This window comes from Oncorhynchus kisutch, linkage group LG11, assembly GCF_002021735.2.
Source record: "Oncorhynchus kisutch isolate 150728-3 linkage group LG11, Okis_V2, whole genome shotgun sequence".
Taxonomy (NCBI): Eukaryota; Metazoa; Chordata; class Actinopteri; order Salmoniformes; family Salmonidae; genus Oncorhynchus; species Oncorhynchus kisutch.
In genome coordinates this window covers 35,616,191-35,639,184 of record NC_034184.2, presented here as the reverse complement: position 1 = coordinate 35,639,184, position 22,994 = coordinate 35,616,191, and the positions used below count along the sequence as shown (strand labels likewise).

Genomic DNA, 22,994 nt, shown 5'->3' with positions numbered 1-22,994 from the left:
CATCGGCGTTAGCTAATTAATGCACCACTTCGGAGCCCCTTTCATATATGGCTTCTGAAAGGCATTATTAAATTAATTAAAGCACCAAGAGTTAGTCATTATGAAATCAGGAGGTTTACATGGATGACAGCGTTTATGAATTAAACATCCCAAAGTTCCTCACAGGAGATACCCGGGGATGAGAGTGGGTACCGAACGCGACAGATGTTTGCCCCCCCCCCCCCCCCCCCCCTCCCTCGAGCTAACCTGCAATTTAGGACTCATTTGGGGGTTTCAAAACTGAGAAGGGAAGAGAGGAAGGTTCAGGGTAGCTAATGAGCAGAGAAAGAGAGGGGAAAATGAGGTCACAAGCTCGGTTCATCTGTAGATAGTACTGATGGTACTTTTTCATACAATGCAACAGAACCTCTCATACTATGCAACAATGATACACATTACTTTGTTGATCCTGAAATAAATATATGTTCAACACTGATACAAACACCAGGGGTTTCAGCTAGATCCTTATTAGATCATTATGGTCATGTGAGATTTGAGAAATGAGGTCCTTAAACTCTGTCTTAGCTGAAGTGCACAGAGCAGAGTTGAGTGTCTCATTCAAGAGCTTGGACGATACACTCATTTTCATCTGTTGACTGGTATTCATAGAGAATCTCAAGTGTCTCACTCTCTCTCTCTCTCTCTCTCTCTCTCTCTCTCTCTCTCTCTCTCTCTCTCTCTCTCTCTCTCTCTCTCTCTCTCTTTCTCTCTCTCTCCCCCCCCCCTCTCTCCTCCCCCCCCTCTCTCTCATCCTTCTATTCAGGAAGTTTGCCAGCAAGTGTCTTTGTTTACAGTGCCAAGGGAAAATGTCAGAGACGTTGAAAAAATATTCTTACAATCTTTTCTTTTTTCCTTTTTCATCTTCCTAATCTAACAGTTTACTGAACTTGATAAGTGTCCTATCAACATGCTAATCAAATGACTTCGGAACCAAAATTGACAGTTTTCATTAATTATACAAGATTATTCTAATTGCAATTCAAATTTATTCATTCTGAACAGAAGGTATCCAGTAATATTTTAGAAAATTTGCATATTAAATGGAGGGAGTAGTGCATTATGCATGGTAATGTATGCACAGTTTCTTATTTTTAACTTCACGGCCATATGTGGTGTCGTTGTAGAAGCAGGTGAAAAGTGTAAGTGTGTTTAATTTGCTTGACAAACATTGGGCTGGAGCTTGTCAAGGGGAGTATTGTGAATGCCAGTCTTTATTCCCTCTTTATTGATTACCCCAAACTCTAAACATCTGGATGTAAATGTCACTGAGAGAGATGAAGTGAATCTTGGGATTAGTTCCCTTCATCGGCTCAATCACTATCAATTAATCTAATAGCATAATTCAAGTGTGCTGTATAAATAAATGTACCTGGTTTCATCTGGGGTTATTGGCACATTTAAAATGGTTTGTAGAATTAAAGCAATATTTATTATAAGTAATGTAACATACAAAGTAAAACCTTGATATAACTAATATACTACTATCTCAAAGAAAATGTTTCCCTAATTTTTACGTTATTATTTTAACAGCATTAGTTAAAATCCTCAAAGTGGGAGAAACATTATGTAAGAAAATAATCATGGGTTCCTTGTTAAAAACAGCCATATTTACTTGGGACGCAAAACCTCCCAATTTGTTCCTTGTTATTGTTTCCTAGAGCAGACACTAAACTGCAAACAGCTTACTGAGATGGCAGTTTACTATATGAGGAGGGAGGTGTATATGTTAGCTCCACAGGCAGAGGCTTGTACAGTAATGTAAGCGTAATAATTATCAAACAGCATTTGGGGCCATGGGTTTAACACATGGAAAGCATGTTTGATGTGTAAAGGCAGCCTATAGTGCATCCATACAGGGTGACTAAATCTCACGGTTCAGGGAGCACATTAGTATGGCACTACATCCACCCGCGTTCTAAAGGTGATTTCCATTTAGACACACATTTCCTCATGAAGATAAATATGACTTGAATCGTAATTTCCCTGAAGTAAATATAATACAAATACAACATAATACAGTGTCAGACCAAGCATCCTAATAGATTACTGTCATGTTTTCCATTTGTATGGTAAGTGGTGAACCTTGCGGTGGTCTAGCAAGTAACAAATTGAATGTTTAATCCATCTCAGGGCAGATTGAGAATATCAACAGACTGGTAGGTAGCTGGTGTGAGTTCTCCTGTGACTGCTGGTACATTTCAGGTCTTTAGGCACTTCTGGAATGTATTGGTATAGCTAGAAGTGCAACGTGGCAGATAAGTGTAATTTTTGATATTTTCTAAAGGCGTCTGTTATTTCTTAAATCGGCATTTTGATTTGACGTGGTTCCTAGTCACGCGTGACTCGCTGTCTAAATGTTGCTTAACAGCTGTTGGATACATGTTTGGTTGTTTAGTAAATCTTTGCCTTGGCACTCAGTGTAAACAAGATTAACTCCAACCCTCTCAACATCTCTAATAAAATGTGGCACATTTATATTTTTACATGGCTTAATCTGTTTACAATGATGTTTATAACACCAATTATTACAAACTAATGAAACAAATCCCTTCGATGTAATTAGTCAGATAGGTTTCAGGAAGCTCATTAGTAGTAATTTGTGTGAAGAATAAGGCCTATAGTGGTTTGCTTCTAGACGGAAGCACCAGATCTGTGTTTTAGTTCCACATCAACCCTCATTGTTTGTTGTCTAAGGATGTCTGAAGCGGCCTGAGATGTTTTTAGTCATTGCCCCTAGAAGCAGCAGGGTGTCTGTCAACAGATTCCTCCCCTCAAGCAAGTCAACCTGTATGTGGAAGCAGAATAGCAGACACATGCTCTTGTGTACACAAGCCAGGAGAAGCGAGAGGCAAAACACTGTCTATTTATCTGTCAGTATTCCTGACAAAGAACTGAGCTGACAAGTCAGGGTTTCCCTCTGTGGAGTAGGTGGGAGGGGGGCTTCTGCACACTTACATGCCCACTCTATGCCCAGTTTCTTGTTATTTGCAAATCACACTCTTTGAAACTCACACAAACGGGTTAGACGTGGCACTCTTGGAGTTTGTCAGCTGCCTTCACAACAGCTAGCGATCAGTAACAGTATGCGGTTCAGTAGGAAGCAGCTTTCTCTTAGCATTTGCTTCGCTGTCACTTTCTCAACACATGCGATGTGTGTTTTCATGCTGGGCTCAGCTAGCCTCCTGCTCTGGAGGGTATCTTTCTTCCCTCAGAGACTTCTCATCCCCCCTTTGGACTGAAGGAATCAGCATCTTACAATGACATAAACTCCCCGAAGAAATCATACTCCAAATGAGAGCTAAATTAATAATGAAGAAACATTCATGAAGGGAATCCACATTTTATGATTAACCCTCTCAACATGCACTGAGGACAAATGGATGTAAAAAAAGAAAATAACTGAATAAATGTCTGTTTATGCTCTATACCATTTTCCCACCATGGACAAAAAAATCCTCTCCTAAACATCCTGACAGAGAAGCACTTGTGCAGCGCTGATGTCACAGAGCTAGCTGGCCTCTTTCTCACAAAGGCTAAGGTATCATTAGCTTGCGACATACAATGGCCATTCAAGCAGCTCACTGCACTCCTCAGGACCCCTGAACAATGTTATTATTTGTCTCAGAATTATAAAGACAGAGTTTTGCAGGAAACCCGACAGGCAAAACCCTTTAGAGGTAAATGCTTTTGGCGGCTTTTGGGGTTTAATCTTGTTCCATTAGCATTTAGCTTCTTTCTCTTGGACACAAAGACCATAATACAGATTTTGGGTCTCAGGAGCCAATGACTATGTGTATCAGTATAGTCACAAATTATTTGATTTCTTATTCAAGAGTCAATATTGCCCATAGTTGACTCCTCATTTTATTATCTGACATCTACACTAGGAGATGTAAAAAGAGGACTATAAAAAATGCCTACACTACTTTAATGTTGTACTAGGGAAGCTTATATTGTACAGAATGGTAAAAAACCAACATATTTCAAGCATGACCTGAACCACCCTTAACCAAAGAATATTATAAATCACACATGTAAGCAGGAGCAAACATTTCCCCTTTATTCTTTTATGGGTTTATACTCATTTTGTCAACAGTATAACAGCTGTGTGAAGGGTTCTTATGTACTACCTTTGTGTGTGTGTGCGCGTGTGTGTGTGTGTGTGTATGTGTGTGTGTGTATGTGTGAGCGTGTGTGTGTGTGTGTGATTCATTCCAAGGCAGTTTTAGTCCTTATAAAATATTCATTTTGGTTGTGCAGGGCCCTGTAATTGCCATCTCTCACCCTGAATTATTTATACCTCGCACAGACTGACAAAGCTTTGCCATACGGCCCCAGATGAATCAGAAAGCAGCCATCTCTGCTGCCAACAGCACTGGGCTTTCACACAAATATGGCAGCCACGTCTCTCAGACTGGCCCCTGTTAATTTGACATTTTCTTTCCCTCCTGCCTTTGTCCTAGGAGCACATAAAGGTTACCTGTTAGCTTTAAGCACACCAACCTGCTCCTTCTCTCCCTCTCTTCCTCCATCTCTCTCTCTCTCTCTCTCTCTCTCTCTCTCTCTCTCTCTGTGCCTTGCCTAAATGACAGCCCACTGTGGCTGTGCTTTGAGACAGACATAATGTGGCAGCAGTAGCAGAGTGGCTGCCTTTTGCTTTATGATGACTGACCAGTCCTGGCAGCCACTTTAGATACATGTATTATACATTAGTAATAAGAACATGTAGAAGTTTACACACACAAACATGCACAGGCACGCACACACACACGCACACACGCACACACACACACACACACACACACACACACACACACACACACACACACACACACACACACACACACACACACACACACACACACACACACACACACACACACACACACACACACACACACACACACACACACACACACACACACACACACACACACACACACACACTACCCCCAAAAACGACCACCACCACTAACCTCCTGGAAGCGATGCAGCTCTGCTGTCAGTGAACGGTCAAGGCCCCTACGCTGGGCGCACTGTACAGCTGCTGGATTCAACTGTGTCTGTCTGCAGCCTGATCACTCCAAGGTGCCTGTGGAGGAGAGGGCATGGGTAGCTGGCTGTGCATTGTATCATTGTAGGCCGGTTCTGGGGCCTTCCAGGCACCCTTACCGTACGCCCAACAACTTACATACTGCTATTCACTCCAGAATATGCTTATCTTCCATCTCACTAGTGCAGGGAGGTGCTGACTGATATTTCTTCAGGCTGCAAACACTGAATGCTAACCAGTAATGCACCATATTCCCCCTTGCAGAAAGAACCTAGAAATACCCCTTTTCACGCTGCTAGAACAGCTGGCTAGCCATTTACACTGAAATATGAACTGTACTGATGATGAAATGTTGTGCAGGATTATTTTAGAATGTCAGCACCATCATCATCTGTATTGCCGAGAAGCTGTGTAACAATAATGTATTCATAATATTTAAAGATTAGATAAATCAAACTGGAATATATCAACAATTCAGGAAGAGTAGAAATAGTATTGGTTGTTTCACTAAAACTATCTGTAGATTCATTTTCACGGTAAGGCCACACTAGACAAAAAGCAGCAGAATAATTGATGATTTGTGCCTTATTTTCTTCAAAGCCATGGTACAGAGAACCCAGATTCACTGTAAAACAAAGAGCAGCAGGCCCACTATACAGCTTCAGTAGCTTGTAGTGTGGTAACGGTAGAGAGCTTGGGGCTAAACATGTAGTATGTGCTGGGTTAGACCTCAAGCACAGCCCTAGTCCACTGCTACCCAGTGATGGATAGTTATCAGGGCCACTGAATCTATATCTAGCCTGCTACAGACCTGGACTGGAGAGTAAAGTGAATCAGTTGGGTAGGAGTGTGTTTGACGTGGGAGAGCGAGAGAGAATTCTCTGCTGTAATGAGTCCTGCAGCCATGAACTAAATTAAGAGGGATCCTCAAGTGAAATGTTGTCAATGCCACTCTGGCCATTAGAGAACAGTAGGATGGTGGAGGAAAGGGTATAGACTATAGAGGGATGAATGGGGAGGTTTTTATTGTTTGTATGTCTCAACAGCCCATCTCCCAAGTTATGGGGATACTAGATGTTGAACACAAAAACAACGATAGTGAAATGTTTTAGCAATAGCATTCTCAGAGGAGGTCAACGGCCCCTAGAGTGGAAATGGTTCATTTCCCCTAACCTAACATTGAATAGTAAGGCACTTGTTCCCTGATAAAGAAGTGATAGGATCTGCGGGGCTGGTCCCTGGGTGCTTGTACAGGGCTAGAGCAAATATTGTTAATGCGCTGTGGTTACTACGAGGAAGGGGAAGAAAAACAGCTGTAGTTGATGAGAGAAGACAGCAAGCAACCAGAGTATAACAGAGTATGACCCCCTTGCTAAAAATCCCTCTGGAATTTTAGAGGTTAATTTCTTTAATCAGCGTGTAAATTAAGATGTGTTAGTACAGAACAACCTACATAGACCAAAAAGCTTGCTCCTTGATTATAATGGAATGAACAAACCAGTGTATTGGAGCCTGGCCTGTCAGAACAGGGACCTGAGTGATGTACAGTAGATGAAGTACAGTAGAGTACCTTACATACTGGAGCTGGTGGGATGCAGAAGGCTTGACATTAAGACCCTGGCATTTTGGAAATCCAATATGTTATTGACCTGTGTACTCCTATCTCAGTGAGGACATCTGCTGTCAGCAGATCTTAGTGGTGTGTTGTGAGACGCTGGTTCCAGGTCTCCTCCAGCCTCACTGAGGCCCATGATGAGGCCCATACTGGGGTCTGATGGGCTATGGCTGGGTGGTGGTCGATACTCGCCGCCCTGCAATGATGACCTCACTGTCACGGCCGCCGGCTATGGACTCTTCATTATTGCTTGGGCACCAATCAGGAGCTAAGGACTGTCAATACCTGACACTCATGGATGTTTCAGTCGTGAACTTCTGAAATGGGTGGTGTACAAAACACAGTGAAATAAATGCAGTATGATACCCTGTTAGTATTGGTAGTACAGTAATAATACAATGGAGTCATTACTTCCCATATTTCCCTTAATCAAAGGCAGAGATGTCAAGGAGTGGATGACATCTCCCCCTCCCAATTAGCTTAGCTCCTAAAATCAGGAAGCGTCTCCTCACTTCGTCTGTTTGTTTTCTCCGTTTCTATTCTATTTGATGATGGGAGAGGGGCGAGCTAGAATTAGGCTGACGGGTCTCCCTTTGAGTGTCAGCCTAAAATGATCAGAGTAGAGATAAGAGGGTCTAGCAGCCCTCAAATCAGTCAAAGTGCCAAAGTCTGCCTTTTTCTCCTCAATTACCAGGCGTGTGAAGCACACGGAGTGGAAACCGCCGAGCCCGCAGCATTACTAAAGAGAGAATCTATTTCCCCTTTGACCAGAGGGAGAGAAATCATTATCGCATGATTAGTAGCTAGCCTCAGCAGTGTGGCGAGCATGGAGGTACAGGCTACAGGAGAATCCTATTAATTGCCCTAGTCTCCGTTAGAAAGGGATTGTTTTAGCGTTGATTTGTGGGCCTGTAACTCGAGCTGTTGGAAGATAAAAGCTGATGTCAGGTCGTAGTTATACTGGCAGACTTCAGACAGGGAGAGGGTTGTGTCAAAAGGAGCATAGCTCTCCAGTACTGTAAGTCTATCTCTTTAGGCTTTCGCCTGTCTCCCTCTCTCTCTTTAGGCTTTCGCCTGTCTCCCTCTTTTGTCTTTCTTCACACTCCATAGATTCATCCTCCCCTCCCTCTCTCTCTCTTCTACTCTCACCCTTCTCTCTCTGCTACTCTCTCTCTCTACCACCCCCACTCTCTCTCCCCTCTCTCCCTCTCTCTGGTGAATTGCAGCCCTGCTCCAACTGATAGCTGTCTGGGCCGATTATTTCCTCCATGGCGGTCCACTGAGAGCCTCGCTCGTCTACTGGCTTTGGAGGAGTTGCTTTAATTAGCTATGTTAATATCCCCTTCATTGGCCTTAATATCTCTCTACACCTTCCTCCATCTCCACGGCCACGAGGGTCCTCCTGTCCTGTCACTAGCGCTGATTATTGAGAAGGATAGCTTTAATCAAACCTAATTGCAGTTCATTCTTTCTCTCGATCCCCCCCTTTGCCCTCCATTGCCAACATCTAATGGCGTCGTCGCCTTGATATCCCATTAAAAAACTATCAAACAATCTCGTTTTTGTCTCCAAGCAAAACACCAGCACAAAGTTCTCTAGATATTTAAGAAGTAAAAGAGAGAGGCTTGTCTTAATTGCTTGCCTTTTCACCAAGGACCAATTTACAGTGCGCTCATGTAGAATGTTAACCAACTCGAATGTAATGATGCTTTACTGTTGCCGCTAACATGGACTACTGTTGAAACGAAGCTTATCTGGTAGCTGGAAATGTGGTTAATCGTCTTCATAACAGTAAACATAAATGAGTTCACAATAGAATGGCTGCTTTCTATTCCCAAGTTGTCCTTTTCTGTTTATTGCTCACTTTTTTGTTTTACTGCAGTTTTACACGTTGTAATCGTATTACAGCGCAACAGAAAAAGGAACAGAAAAGCCCCGTGCTAAAAATAACATGTCGCTTCAGTAACGTTTACGTTTTGGCAACAAAATGATTCTTTTTTCTTTTCTTTTGCATATATTTATTTTGTTGCGCAAGGTGAAAACATACAGAGCACATCAATCTTAGACACACACACACACAGGCTCTTACCCACACACACACTAGTCTAATCCAATCTGTATGAGAGGCGACAGACAAATAAAAGTCGTATTTCAGGTCTGCTTTCCGCAGATGTCTACTGCTCTGCCTTACGACTCTTTGGGGAAATAAAAACAAGGTCAGGGAATTAGAGTACATAATGGTCATTCTGATGATCGGCCAACAGCTGCAACCAAAAACACACTGAACACAATCAGGCAAAATGCACTAATGACAAGTCAGGTTTTTTATGGCCTTGCCGCACACCAACAGGCAATCAGCACTTTGGCGTGGCTTAAAACTTTTTATTGATTGCAGAGCCAAAGCACCATGGATGAGGAGTGAAAATATTTTCTCACCTCTCATATGCTTCTTTGGTCTGGCAGTGGTGCTAAGGGTATTGGAGTCTTATTGGAGAACACTTCTAAATGACCACTGCATGTGTTAATGTGGCCAGGGTAAGAGGGGTCATTTCAAGGCCCAGATGTATTGCATTGGCCCAGATCCCACTGTGGAGTAAGAAGTAGGAGGCTAGGTGTTGCGAAAGGGCCTTCTTAGGCAACAAGCTCGATGTTGAGCAAAGCAACATCAATTCAATCCATGGTAATGCAATAAGTTGTAACAGTGCCAATTTAGCTTTTCAATGGAAACCATGAAATTGTGCATCAAACCAATGAATTATGGTAAGTGTTTACATCAAACTTGAAGGGAGCCAAAAAACATGAGTCCTAATGAGTCTGTAGCATGTTTTTACTGTACATGACAAGAAAGTCAATTAAAGTGTGTTGCAGTATGTTCTGCTGATATAATCATTGATCCCACTGTCAGGTTTAGGACATATTGTTGTCATCACTTTTAGTGCTAATAGGGAAGACATTTGTAGTGGGAGACAGCAAGCCAAGACAGGGACTGTTAAGTCTCCTCCACCTGTCTCCCTTGTAATGTTATCTACTGGATCGTGGAAAGGTTATATTTAAAAGGAGAGCTCATGATAGAAGGCATTTTCAATAAAATCAAAGTGATCTGACTTTCATTTGACGCTCACAGGCAAACACTTGTCAGCTGAAGCGAAGTGCAGCAAGAGGGAGACATAGAGAGAGAGAGAGAGAGATAGAGAGAGAGAAGCTCACAGACTAACCAACCACAGATCTGTCTCTCACATGACATTTTTTTAGAGACGATTAGCCAGGTTGTAATTTGTGGCATAATTGCCTCACCCATCCACCAGTGTTTGTGTGTGTGTGTGTGTGTGTGTGTGTGTGCGTTTGTGCGTGTGTGTGTGGCGTAAGGCAAAGGTCCCAGGAGTGGCCGCCTAATTGTTTGACAGGACTATACGTTTTGTGGTGCGCTCTCACCTTGTTAGGTCCTTTATCCCTGATGCTCTTCAAACAAGACCTGGTCACAGGTGGGCCTCATTTGCCTCCCTATTGAACAGCACAACTTTAATTGCACAGGGGGTGTTCTGGGATTAAATAGATGGGTGGAATATCAAGTGACTTCCTGCATGCTAGTAGCAGATGGGTCTGGGAACAGGCTGTGAACTCAGGTGAGAGGATGATATGACAAAGGGTTGCTGCTAAGGGGTATATAAAGCAACAGCAGATATCTGCATTATTTTAATCAGTTGAGTAGCATCTATCCGTTTGATGTTGGTGAAATAGATTTGTTGTTGACATGTTGAGTGGCATGGACCTGTTTTGATTTTATGGAATTCCATTCCATATGAATTCTTGAATGGCTCTATGCTTCAACTGGCGTTTTGTGCTCTCTTTCAGATTCTTCCTGAAGTTCTTCCTGAAGTGCAATCAGAACTGTCTGAAGAATGCAGGGAATCCTAGAGACATGCGCAGGTTCCAGGTAACTGAAAGTTACACAAAACCGCACCCACACACACACTGGTTTAAACTCACTCAGGTTCACACACACACACACACACGCACGCACGCACGCACACACACACACACACACACACACACACACACACACACACACACACACACACACACACACACACACACACACACACACACACACACACACACACACACACACACACACACACACACACACACACACACACACACACACACACACACGCAGAGGGTGTCAGTGTGCTGCTGAACACATGTAGGATTATTTATTGGAGAACACCGTCTTACACAAATAAGGATATGGGATTTAAGAGGTGATATCAATTGTGGTCCTGACAGCTTTCTGAACCACAGCACAGAAGGGAGGACGATCCCACCACATGTGTTAACGCAGGGTTTCCCAGTAGGACACACACACACACACACACACACACACACACACACACACACACACACACACACACACACACACACACACACACACACACACACACACACACACACACACACACACACACACATACACACTTCTTCACTCTGCAGCCATCTGAGAGGTGTTTTCCATAACACTGTAGCCAGCAATGACATTATAGTATTACCAAAGAGACCTCTATCTGGAGGTCCGGAATTCTCCCATGTCTAAGAGGCTGCAGAAGCTAAAATACATTATCTATTAAATGTGGAGGGGTGCCATTGAAGTTAGTGATCTCCTTATCTGCCTACCCCAGACCCATATACCCCAAGTAGGAGGTCAGGCCTGAATAGAGTGGTGGTATCCTATCTGCTTGGCCACAAACTACAGGGGCCATCATTCACTGCCAATCATGGGCTACGACAAACACACCAACCTAGCCTCATCCAGCAAACCCTCAGACATGAAACAGACAGACTCTTTCTGATGTCACCACTAGACCTGCCTCGTCTCCTTTTCCCTGAGGGGGTAACTGGACTTAACAGAGTCAATCCCTTCACAGACAGCTCAGGTGTTCACTCTACCATCGCATTACTCCTACAGTAGATTCACAAGAGACTGGAACATACTGCCCTAGCCATGACAGCTACTGAGTTATTTAAAAACACATATCTCCCTCAGGCATATGTAGCAGGAGGTGTATGAGTGAGTGTTGCATAAAACTTCTACCCCAATTTGTATCTGTTTATCTTTAATAAAATCTAGATTTACCATATTTATAGGGAATCAACTGGCAGGACTTGAGATTGACATTATTGTTGGAGTATTTGAGGGTGGGAGGTATTGTACGCCAAGGCTTACAATATTGTTGGCTATCTTCTCCGGTCTCCATTCCAATGGCCAGAATTCAGTTTTTCCCAGATAGTTTTACCAGATGCTTCACTGTAGGTGTTACTCAGGCCAATGTTGTGTATTCTGCATGCCTTCCACTCTGCTTATTACCCCCCCAAACCAGCTGGAGGCCAGAGAGGACCACATCCATCATCCCCAGCTTGGCCCAGCTCTGAACCTGCGAGCAAGAATGGAGCTCTTTCACCTCCCCACTCAGCCCCCCTACCTCCATCCCAACCCCACACCCCCAACTAACCAAAAAAGCAGCCCTCCAAATTCCACGGCTACACCAAGGTCACTCACCGGCAAACAGAACCTGAGAGGGGCTCTCTCTTTCCTGCTCGGAAACACTTTCTCCATTCTTGGCCTAGTCCACTGTTTGGAGATGTGGTTGAGAGAAAAAACAACAATAAAAACAAGCACTATGATATATTGAGGCCTGGATTCATTCCGATCGCGGGTTAAAGGCACTGCGGCTTTTAAAGGCAATTTTCGATTGAGACGACATACTGTATGTAGCGTTTACTGTGAATGGGATCTCCACGAACATGGGAACATTGCCTGCAAGAACCGCTCTGCCTATAAACTGCAATCAGATTGAATCTCAGCCTGAGTGTGACTTGGAATTTGATCCAGCTGAAATGTTTGTTGAACCAAGAAGAGGGTTGTTTTAGTTGTTGATGAGTTTATCCAGTTTGTCCACTCTACGGAACTACAGTGGCTTCAGAAAGTATTTACACCCCTTTTTTCACATTATGTTGTGTTACGGCCGATATCTGTGTCACTGGCCTACACACAACACCCCACAATGTCAAAGTTGAATGATATTTTAAGAAATGTTTACAAATGAATTGAGCCAATAAGATACAGAGTATAATAGCTGTATAATAGCTGTGATAGGAGAAAACTGAGGATGGATCAACAACATTGTAGTTACTCCACAATACTAACCTAATTGACAGTGAAAATTCGGAAGCCTGTACAGAATAAAACTGTAAAAAAATTGGCAAAGAAATAAACTTTATGTCCCGAATACGAAGTGTTATGTTTAGGGCAAATCCAACACAATACATCACTGAGTACCGCTCTTTATTTTTTCAAGCATGTTGGTGGCTGCATCATGTTTTGGTTATGCTTGTCATCGGCAAGGACTAAGGAGTAAAAAAAAAAAAATGGAATAAAACTAAGTACAGGCAAAGTCCTAGAGGAATACCTGTCTCAGTCTGCTTTCCAACAGACACTAGGAGACAAATCCACCTTTCAGCAGGTCAATAAACACAAGGCCAAATCTAAACTGTATATTTCTGAGTGGCCTAGTTATAGTTTTAAATCGGCTTGAAAATCAATGGCAAGACTTGAAAATAGCTGTCTAGCAACAACAACCTACTTGACAGAAATTGAATAGTTTTAAAAAGAACAATGGGCAAATTTTGTACAATCCAGGTGTGCAAAGCACTTAGAGACTTACCCAGAAAGACTCACAGGTTGTAATCACTACCAAAGGTGATTATATCATGTATTGACTCAGGGGTGTGAATACTTATGTAAATTAGATATTTCTGTGTTTAATTTTCAATACATTCGATATCGTTTCTAAAAACCTGTTTTCACTTTGTCATAGAGGGGTTTTGTGTGTAGATGGGTGAGAAACCCCCTTCAATTTTATACATTTTGAATTCAGGCTGTAACACAATAATATATGGAATAAGTGAAGGGGTATAAATACTGTCTGAAGGCACTGCAGATGAGTCAATCAATGTCTTTTGTGAATCAATTACATCAACACAACATTTGTCAGAGTGGGTCAAAACAAGTGATTATAGAGAGAGAGCGAAAGGTTGTTCTTTAAATCTGAAAACAATAAAGCATGATTAAGCTGATGTTTTGTACATGATTGTGTCCCCTTCCTACAGATTGCTAAATGACACGGTCTACCTTCACTCTTGTTGCAGGTTGTCGTCTCGACGACAGTCAATGTGGACGGCCACGTCTTGGCTGTCTCAGACAACATGTTTGTCCACAACAACTCCAAGCATGGGCGAAGGGCTCGCAGACTCGACCCTTCAGAAGGTACGCCTCCTTATCTGGAGAATGGTAGGCACCTTTTACATCATATTATTTGCTTTTCATCTTCCTTTCATTCATACATTTTTTTTCTCTCTCATTCTGTGTTGTAAATCTAAATATTAATATATATATAATATATAATGTAAATATATATTGTAAATATAATGTAAATATTTGAAATAGTATACAATATCATGCATAGCGCGCTAATCATTTGAATAATGCTAGTAATAATTGACATTTTATAATGATGATAAAATGATATACTATTTCCAATCTTGACCAATTGTTAACGGCACATAAACGTTTTTTTTTACCTATTAGAAACATGATGAAATTGGCAAAGAATTCTGAGTTAGGTCAATTTCCTGTTGCTGGGTGCTGCAGTTTCAGTTGAGAGGAGAAATGAAGGGATGAAGGACAGGGCGGGAGGAGGGTCTAGGAGAAAAACAGAATTTACTGTTTTTCTTCCAACTGATTCTATATGATAGACTGATTGCCTGCATGGCCAACAGAGAGAGAAGCAGGGCCCCCAAACCATGGGAAATCCAAAAAGTAAACTGCACTAAACACAACCTTCTGACCCCTCCTAGCCTCCTCTCGCAGCTGGGAGCATAAACAGCTGAAAGATTATGGAAAAACCAGAGCAGGCCAATTGTGCAAATTGCTTATCTTCAGATTTCAAGGGGCAATTATGGCTAGGCAAACAGTTTATATACACACACACCACTGGCTGAAATGGCCTTCTCTCCAGTTTAATAACCATTAATGGTCATATCACCAAAAGCAAATGTAATGTTTAATACAACAAGGGTTAAAAAAAAATCCAGACAAGACAATTAATATATCTAGTGGAGGGAAAAGCTAATTTGTTTAAAAGCTATTTGTTTTTGTCTTTATTAATGACTTCACTACTGGAGAACAAAATCAAATAATTAAAGTCCTGCCCCGAGCATCGAAGTCATTATGCTCAGTGATGTTCTGTTTGTATCTGTGTCTTACGTTTATGACAGGGTAGGTGTGAATCGCCTAGCAACCTTAGTCTTAATGAGGAGAGCAATTAAAGAGGTTGAGCCCTCTCCTCCATGTTCCCCCCATCCCACAGGACAGTGTGTGTGTGTGTGTGTGTTCCAAGCAAATTTCCACTGCCCACCCCTTTCTTCCCCTCCTCATTCTTCTAAGCACAAGAGCAGTAAGCTTGCCTTGTAAAACAAGCTCCTTCAATAACACAATTTAGCGTGGTGTCTGTGTGAACTACACAGCTATTCATAAGGTGTACACAACAGTCCTGCTTTTGAGTGCCTAAATCACCTGACAATTTTCTATTATTGAGTTTGAGAACATTTCATTTAACTATAATATACTACATTTTTCTTTCCAGTATATCTGCATTTATTTTCCATCCCAACCCAATGTAGCCGAGTGGAGACAACTAACACTTGTGTATATTACCAATGTACCATAGTTCTTTAGCCAAAACTTTGCTTGTTTGCGTCTCCCACTCCAGACACTCATAGACATAACACATGAGAACAGGATACTCGGTCATAAAATGTAATCCCATCCATGCCGTTCATAGAGTTCTGACACCAGGCAGGCAGACAGAGTGTGCTTTAAATTAGCAACACATTCTTCACTGGGAGTTCGCTGGGTGAGAAGCCTCAGGTATGTGGCTGACTGACTGTCTGTCTGTGTGTCTGCGAAAGCAAGGCACACTCTCAGTTCATTGTCTCAGTGCTGGGGTTACAGTGTCAGGCTGCTCAAGAAGTGCTGCCCCCTATTGGTGAACAGGAATTTCTGTCAATGACACACAACTGAACCATGCAGGTTTGAGCTGTCACAAAAGCATTTAGACATGAATATACAGAAAATCCTTCACTAATACACATACACTTACACACTCGCGCCCTCATAAACACTCACGCCTTGCATTCCTAAGCTACATTTGACCTCCACTGTAGAGACTTGGAGAGTATGGAAGCCTCAGCAAAGAGCCTGCAGCGCCCCAGTCATTTGCACGCCAAGTTGCTGTAATACCGTTAGTGTTTATGCAATAAAGACAAGTGAATCCAGTCTGCTCCGTCTGAGAGTCAGAGAGGGAGAGAAAGACAGAGATAGAGAGAGAGCGATAGAGAGAGGGAGAGATAGACAGAGAAAGAGCGAGAGAGAGAGAGAGAGAGAGAGAGAGAGAGAGAGAGAGAGAGAGAGAGAGAGGGAGAGGGAGAGGGAGAGAGAGAGAGAGAGAGAGAGAGAGAGAGAGAGAGAGAGAAAAGAGAGAGCAAGAAAGAGAGAGGGAGAAAGCCTGAGAGAGAGAAAGAGGGGGAGAGAGAAGGAAAGGGAGAGAGGGAAAGGGAGAGAGAAAGGGGTAACAGATGGCCCAGGGAGAGGTAAAAGGTATAATCCCATCAGCTGCACTATCAGCCGACCATCTGGACATCCCACAGCACAATTACAACACATTTCAGCAGGCAGAACAAAGGACGCCACAGCCACGGACACATCAGACCTGTTTGAGTGGCTCAGTAGGTCTACAAGCGCTTCAGACGAAAGTTGGCCCGAAGCTCAGATCGAGCATCAGTTTTCTCTACTCCAGTGCTAACCTGCCGCATTAGCAAGTAAAGGAGCCAAAATTGATGTTGGATTTGCGCTTAGGGACGTTTAGAAATAAAGGCTCACAAATAAACTAATATTGGTTTAAACAATTTAAAAGTATGAGTTTTGTGAGGCACAGTCAGGCCCTGTTTCAGCCATCCTCATTCCCTCCCTGCAATGTTTATCATCTGCTGCGGGGCATTGTGCGTGTCTATCCTCAGATCGCCTGCGCTGCCTGTGTAATCCACTTGGCCACGGTTCCCATTCAGCACATGCTCCCCTCTCTGTCTGTGCATTGAGACATATGCAAATTTTCAGGCAGAAGGGTGGACGGCTTAGGGCCCCTGGTCGCTCCCTCTCTATGGGTCCTTTCTGTGTACCGGAGGGGGACGTTGGGATTTCCAAGGCGGTGTGTGTATGTGTGTAGGGTTATGGCTGCAGCTGCCCCCCAAGAACCACCATCACCCCCCCCTCCCCTCTCTCTCTCTCTCTCTCTCTCTCTCTCTCTCTCTCTCTCTCTCTCTCTCTCTCCTGGCCCCAAAGTCAATTTGTTTACAGTAATTTTGAAGGGGGAATTATTTGCCGTAATCGGCAGCACTGATGAAGGTCAGCTCCTTTGAGGGGACGCAGCGATCCCACAGAGAGATGGTCTTCTTTCAGATGCTCTGCTTAGCAATTAAGGAAAGCAAATGTCACTCGTCCAGACCTCAGAGATGAAATTCTGTAAGGGCGATTAGCATGAAGTCAACAGCGCCTGTTAAAGTCAGATTTCCCATAGTGTGTGCGTGTGTGTGATTTCCCTTAGTGTGGCGTGTGTGCACATGTGCGTGCATGTGCGCTTTATGGGAAGAAAGCAAACATAACCTGAACAGCCCCAACAGCAAAGCAAACAAAGGGAGATGTCTTGTATGTAATGTTCATTACAATATACTGATATGGGGATTTATTGTATTTACTGAACTGGAGTGATAATAGTAGCACAGCAATGTGCTCATATGAAATACTTATAACTGAAATAGTACAAAATGTTAAAAGAACAAGTGTGCGCAGTTCGCATTGTATTCACAAAATATTGATGTTAAAAGGCTACATTTAATATTGCTGTTTTATGGTTAGCTGTCATGCTATGCCTGTTGTAAACATGGTGTCAGGGTGAACATCATATTAAGGCAATGCATCAAATGACAGAGAGAGTTTGACATGAGCTCGCTCAAATTAGATTATAATAACACCCAGCATTCTGATTAATGGCACAGCTATGGAGCAAAAGTCATGGCTGATGAAAAGCATTGTAAGAAACAATGTGAAATGGATTGAATCGATCACAAAAGGCAAAAATTGAGCCTGAATAATTCATGAATTTATTAATGTTGTAAAACGTGAAACTGCATTCTCAACAACATGCCAGAACACAGGGAACAAAGACAACAGAATGACATGAAACCAACAACACAGCTTTGGCATGTCATTTTCATTCAACAGCCGTATTCTTGACTCATTTGAGATGTGTTCAACTTTGAAATTCTACTGTACATGCAGGGCTACACCTAATCCATTTTGAGAGTTACATTTGCCCTGACACATAATGTGCTACATCAAATAATTTCCACTCACAAGTCCAGCGCTTAGCTTTTGTGAAGCAAACCATTTGAAGGTTCTGCTTAACTACATCACTCCAAGCTGCCGATGAATGATTTTTTATTCTCGTGCCTAAAAGGACAAATCCATCATTCTTTCTCTCTCCAGGCTTATTTTTCCATGATGTGTCTTTCTATTGGGTTAAAGACATCAGCTATATAGAAGTGTAGGTACTGAATAGGCTCTTTTCTATGTGTGTTAAGCAGCCACCCCGTGCATCAAGGCCATCAGCCCCAGTGAGGGATGGACTACAGGAGGGGCCACTGTCATCATCATTGGGGACAACTTCTTTGATGGCCTGCAGGTCGTGTTCGGGACCATGCTTGTCTGGAGTGAGGTACAATATGTTGTCTGACGACGATGCACAAATGTTTTGTCACGCCATTGATTTGATTGAACTTCAGCCTAGGTTTGAAGTGTTTTACTGTTTTTACAAAACATATCATTTTTTAAAACTGTTTCAAGCCTGTACCATAACAACTATATAGCAATGATGTCCATTCGGTTGCTTAAGTAGACCTTAGTAGCCATGGTCAGACTCAATGGTTCCTGTGCCCTGTCTTCCAGCTCATCACCCCCCACGCCATCCGTGTCCAGACCCCTCCCAGGCACATCCCTGGTGTAGTGGAGGTCACGCTGTCCTATAAGTCCAAGCAGTTCTGCAAAGGGGCTCCTGGGAGATTTGTCTACACCGGTGAGTCAGGTTTAATGCCCGTTTTAGCCTCTCCTCCCTGGGTTTAGTGCCCTGACTAGCCATCCTCTCTGGATGGAACTCAAAGTCTGGTCATATACTTTGAAAATGTATACTTACTTCCTTGCTTCCTTGAAGTATTCACTGATCTAATACATTTGGATGAACAACAAGGTTTCCCTGACATACATAGCTTTTACCTATTCTGTCATTTTAATCTGTGGCTAGGTTGGAAATAAGGATGCATTGTCTCAGTACTGGAACAGGGCCCCAGTGTCAAGGTAGTAATGATGGATTAACCAGGATCCTGCTCTTTGGGTCTGGAATATTCAATGTGTGAGAAGTGAGAATTGCATAACTTAAGGTGTTTGGTGGAAGGATTTGTATTATTTGTTTATTTTTGGTACTTTTTACAATTTTTTGATATCCAATTGGTAGTTACAGTCTTGTCCCATTGCTGCAACTTCCGTGCTGACTCGGGAGAGGCAAAAGTCGAGAGCCATGCATCCTCTGAAATGCGACCCCGCCAAGCCGCACTGCTTCTTGACACACTGCTCGCTTATCCCGGAAGCCAGCCTTACCAATGTGTCGGAGGAAACACTGTACAGCTGGCGACTGAAGTCAGCGTGCATGCGCCCGGCCGCCACAAGGAGTCGCTAGAGCGCAATGGGACAAGGACTTCCCAGCCGACCAAACCCTCCCCTAACCCAGACGACGCTGGGCCAATTGTGCACTGCCTCATAGGTCTCCCGGTTGCGGCCGGCTGTGTCACAGCCCGGGATCGAACCCAGATCTGTAGTGACGCCTCTAGCACTGCAGTGCCTTAAACCGCTGCTCCACTCGGGAGGGCCCTGGTGGAAGGATTTATAGAAGTGCAACTTGATCTCACCCTGAACTGCAATTAGAAAGTGATGCTGCCTAGCTTTGTTAAATTCAATTTGTCAGGATAATTCACTCTGACAATTGTATTTTTTACTCACTTGTCAGATATGCATCTGCTAATTTGCAGATTTCTTATATAGAGTACATGACAAAAAGTATGTGGATACCTGCTTGTCGAACATCTCATTCCAAAATCATGGGCATCAATATGGAGTTGGTCCCCCCCTTTGCTGCTATAACATCCTCCACGCTTTTGGGAAGGCTTTCCAGATTGCTGCAGACATTACTCATATTCAGCCACAGGAGCATTAGTCAGAGAATTAGGTCGGGCACTGATATTGTGCGATTAGGCCTGGCTCGCATTTGACATTCCAATTCATCTCAAAGGTGTTTGATGGGGTTGAGATCAGGGCTCTGTGCCGGCCAGTCAAGTTCTTCCACACCGATCTCGAGAAATCATTTATGTATGGGCCTCGCTCTATGCACGGGGGCGTTGTTATGCTGAAACAGGAAAGGGGCTTCCCCAAACTTTTGCCACAAAGTTGGAAGCACAGAATTGTTTAACATGTCATGCTGTAGCATTAAGATTTCCCTTCACTTGAACTAAGGGGCCTAGCCCGAACCATGAAAAACAGCCCCGGACCATTATTCCTCCTCCACCAAACTTTACAGTGGGCACTATGCATTTGGGCAGGTAGCGTTCTCCTGGCATCTGCCAAACCCAGATTTGACCGTTGGACTGCCAGATGGTGAAGCGTGATTCCTCACTCTAGAAAACACATTTCCAGTCCAATGCCGGTGAGCTTCACAACACTCTAGCCAACGCTTGGCATTGTGCGTGGTGATGTTAGGCTTGTGTGCGGCTGGAATTTTCTTTCTTCCATGAAGCTCCTGACAAACAGTTCTGCTTCCAGAAGCAGTTTGGAACTCAGTAGTGGGTGCCGCAACCGAGGACAGACAATTTTTTATACGCTACATGCTTCAGGTCCTGTTCTGTGAGCTTTTGTGGCCTACCACTTCACGGCTGAGCAGTTGTTGCTCTTAGATGTTTCCACTTCACAATAACAGCGCTTACAGTTGACCGGGGCAGCTCTAGTAGGGCAGAAATTTGACCAACTGACTTGTTGTAATAGTGGCATCCTATGATGGTATGACGGTGCCACATTGAAAGTGACTGAGCTCTTCAGTAAGGCCATACTACTGTCATTGTTTGTCTATGGAGATTAGCATGGCTGTGTACTCAATGTTATATACCTGTCAGCAGTGGGTGTGGCTGAAATAGCCAGATCTGCTCATTTGAAGGGGTGTCCACATACTTTTGTATATATCATTTATATTGTAATTTGATTGAAACCTGAACTAGACTGAATTTGACTGAACTAGAGAGAAATGTAAGCATGCAGAGTTCAGGGTATTTGTGAGTGTGTGTAAGTGTCTTGTGTGAGAGTGTCACACCATAAGTAAAGGTGGATTATCTTGGCTAACAGAGGGAAGTGGTGGTATTATCTGTCATCATTGGTGAGAAGGTGGAGGTCATGGGGGTCAAGGCCTGTCTGACCTGGAAGCCTCATTCAGTTCTAAATCTGATGGTTAGAATGAGAAGGACGCGTCAAACCACTCTCACTCCCCTCTCACCCTACCTCAGCCCCCCAACACAGACCTGGCCTTGGGCACACAGCGGAACCACAAAAAGTTGAGGGGTGGGGGTGAAGGGTGGGTTGGACCCTTTAACCCCCCCCTAGACCGCTTCCATTCCGGGGCAGCTGTTTCTCATCAACCCCCCCCCCCCCCCCCCCCCCAAACATGTAGTCTGGCACTCCTGTGTTAACCTCCCTACCAGCAGAGCAGAGGCCAACAAGGCACCGGGATAATGAAACAAGAGTGCAGTGTGCTGAGTGTGTGAGTGTATGTGTGCATATGTGTGTGTTTGTGTGTGTGAAGCCTGGGAAGGTGTATAAGTTAAGACTTTAATGGCTTCTATAGCACCCTGGTGAAAGTGCCAGGTCCCTTAAGAACGGACCCCATTAGCCACACAGGATAAGCGGATTGGGATGATTACCATCAGGTTTTACTGGGGGAACATGTCCCCTTTCTGGATCTATGCTGATTTTCTTCCTTCTTCCTTCCCTGGCTCCTGCTCTGTTCCAGTTAGTAGAAAGATACAATTACCCTGAGAGGCAATGGCAGTACAATTGATTCGTTTGGTGAATTAAAAGAGAGAGCCACCAATCAGACAAGTCTAGCTCCTCAGACTACTGCTATTCCCAGAGTGGTTCACCCTGATGGTACCAGGGTTGACATGTGAGGGAATGAAACTGTTAGCGAGCTCCGGGCACTTAACAGCAGAAGTAACAGGGACTGCATATGTACAGTAATTGCTAGTTGATAGAAGGACATTACCTTTCGGACAGTTAAGTACAACATGAACGGGCAACAAAAAGAGGACACGTAGTAACATAATTGCTTCATCTAAAGGGTACAGAATGTGCTCGTGTCATTTCGGTGGTCGGGCAACATGTGCATTTCAAAGGTTAATTTATCAAAGCTGCGATTCAAGAGTGACTTTGCGGCGTGCCGTTGAGAGAAGAGCTTTTAGACCTTTTCATGTACTCTTCTCGCCCGACCGGCCCTAATTATGAAGATTTAACTCGCTCAATTTAAGAAATTATCACAAATTACCTAGAGTCAACATAGAGTAGACTGCAGTCAATTCTAATGGCAGAGGGTGGGGTTTGTTGGGTTAGTATTCTGGACCACCTCCAAAACTAATAATTCACTCAGAGGATGTGAGTACCATGTAGTGTATGTCAATAATCCTGCATGCATCGAGTATGTTCAATCATGGAAACACCAGCTACGGAGACACATAATGCTACAAAACATCAGAGGATGCTTTATTAAGCTATGTAGCTAGCAATGTATTTATCACTGTGGCCATAATTTTATTATCAGTAGTACAGCAATTTCTTCATAATCCACATGCAGCTGTTTTTATCTCAATATCATTTAATTTCTGGATAACAATTAAGTACCTTACTGTGATTGTTTTAAATTAAAATGGTCAAAAATAAATAAAAAATTGCTTCTTAGTGAAGAGTAATTTCTCAAGCAAGAATTTTGCTTGGACTGTGAGTGGTCTGAGCGGGGAGGGGAAAACTGAAAATGT

At 43.3% G+C, this 22,994-nt stretch overlaps 1 protein-coding gene across 8 annotated transcripts in view; it reads left to right on the top strand.

The window, feature by feature from the left end:
- LOC109898858 (transcription factor COE3) overlaps positions 1-22,994 on the top strand; it is a 72,208-nt gene that overhangs the window by 29,067 nt on the left and 20,147 nt on the right. For 2 of the 8 annotated variants that reach the window (XM_031835691.1, XM_031835686.1), the window contains exons 7-10: positions 10,560-10,641; positions 13,911-14,052; positions 18,459-18,592; positions 18,823-18,949. In XM_031835691.1, the coding sequence (XP_031691551.1) occupies positions 10,560-10,641; positions 13,911-14,052; positions 18,459-18,592; positions 18,823-18,949 (485 nt within the window). The remainder of the gene's footprint in view (positions 1-10,559; positions 10,642-13,910; positions 14,053-18,458; positions 18,593-18,822; positions 18,950-22,994) is intronic. The other 6 variants (XM_031835693.1, XM_031835688.1, XM_020493919.2 and 3 more) reach the window with 3 other exon arrangements.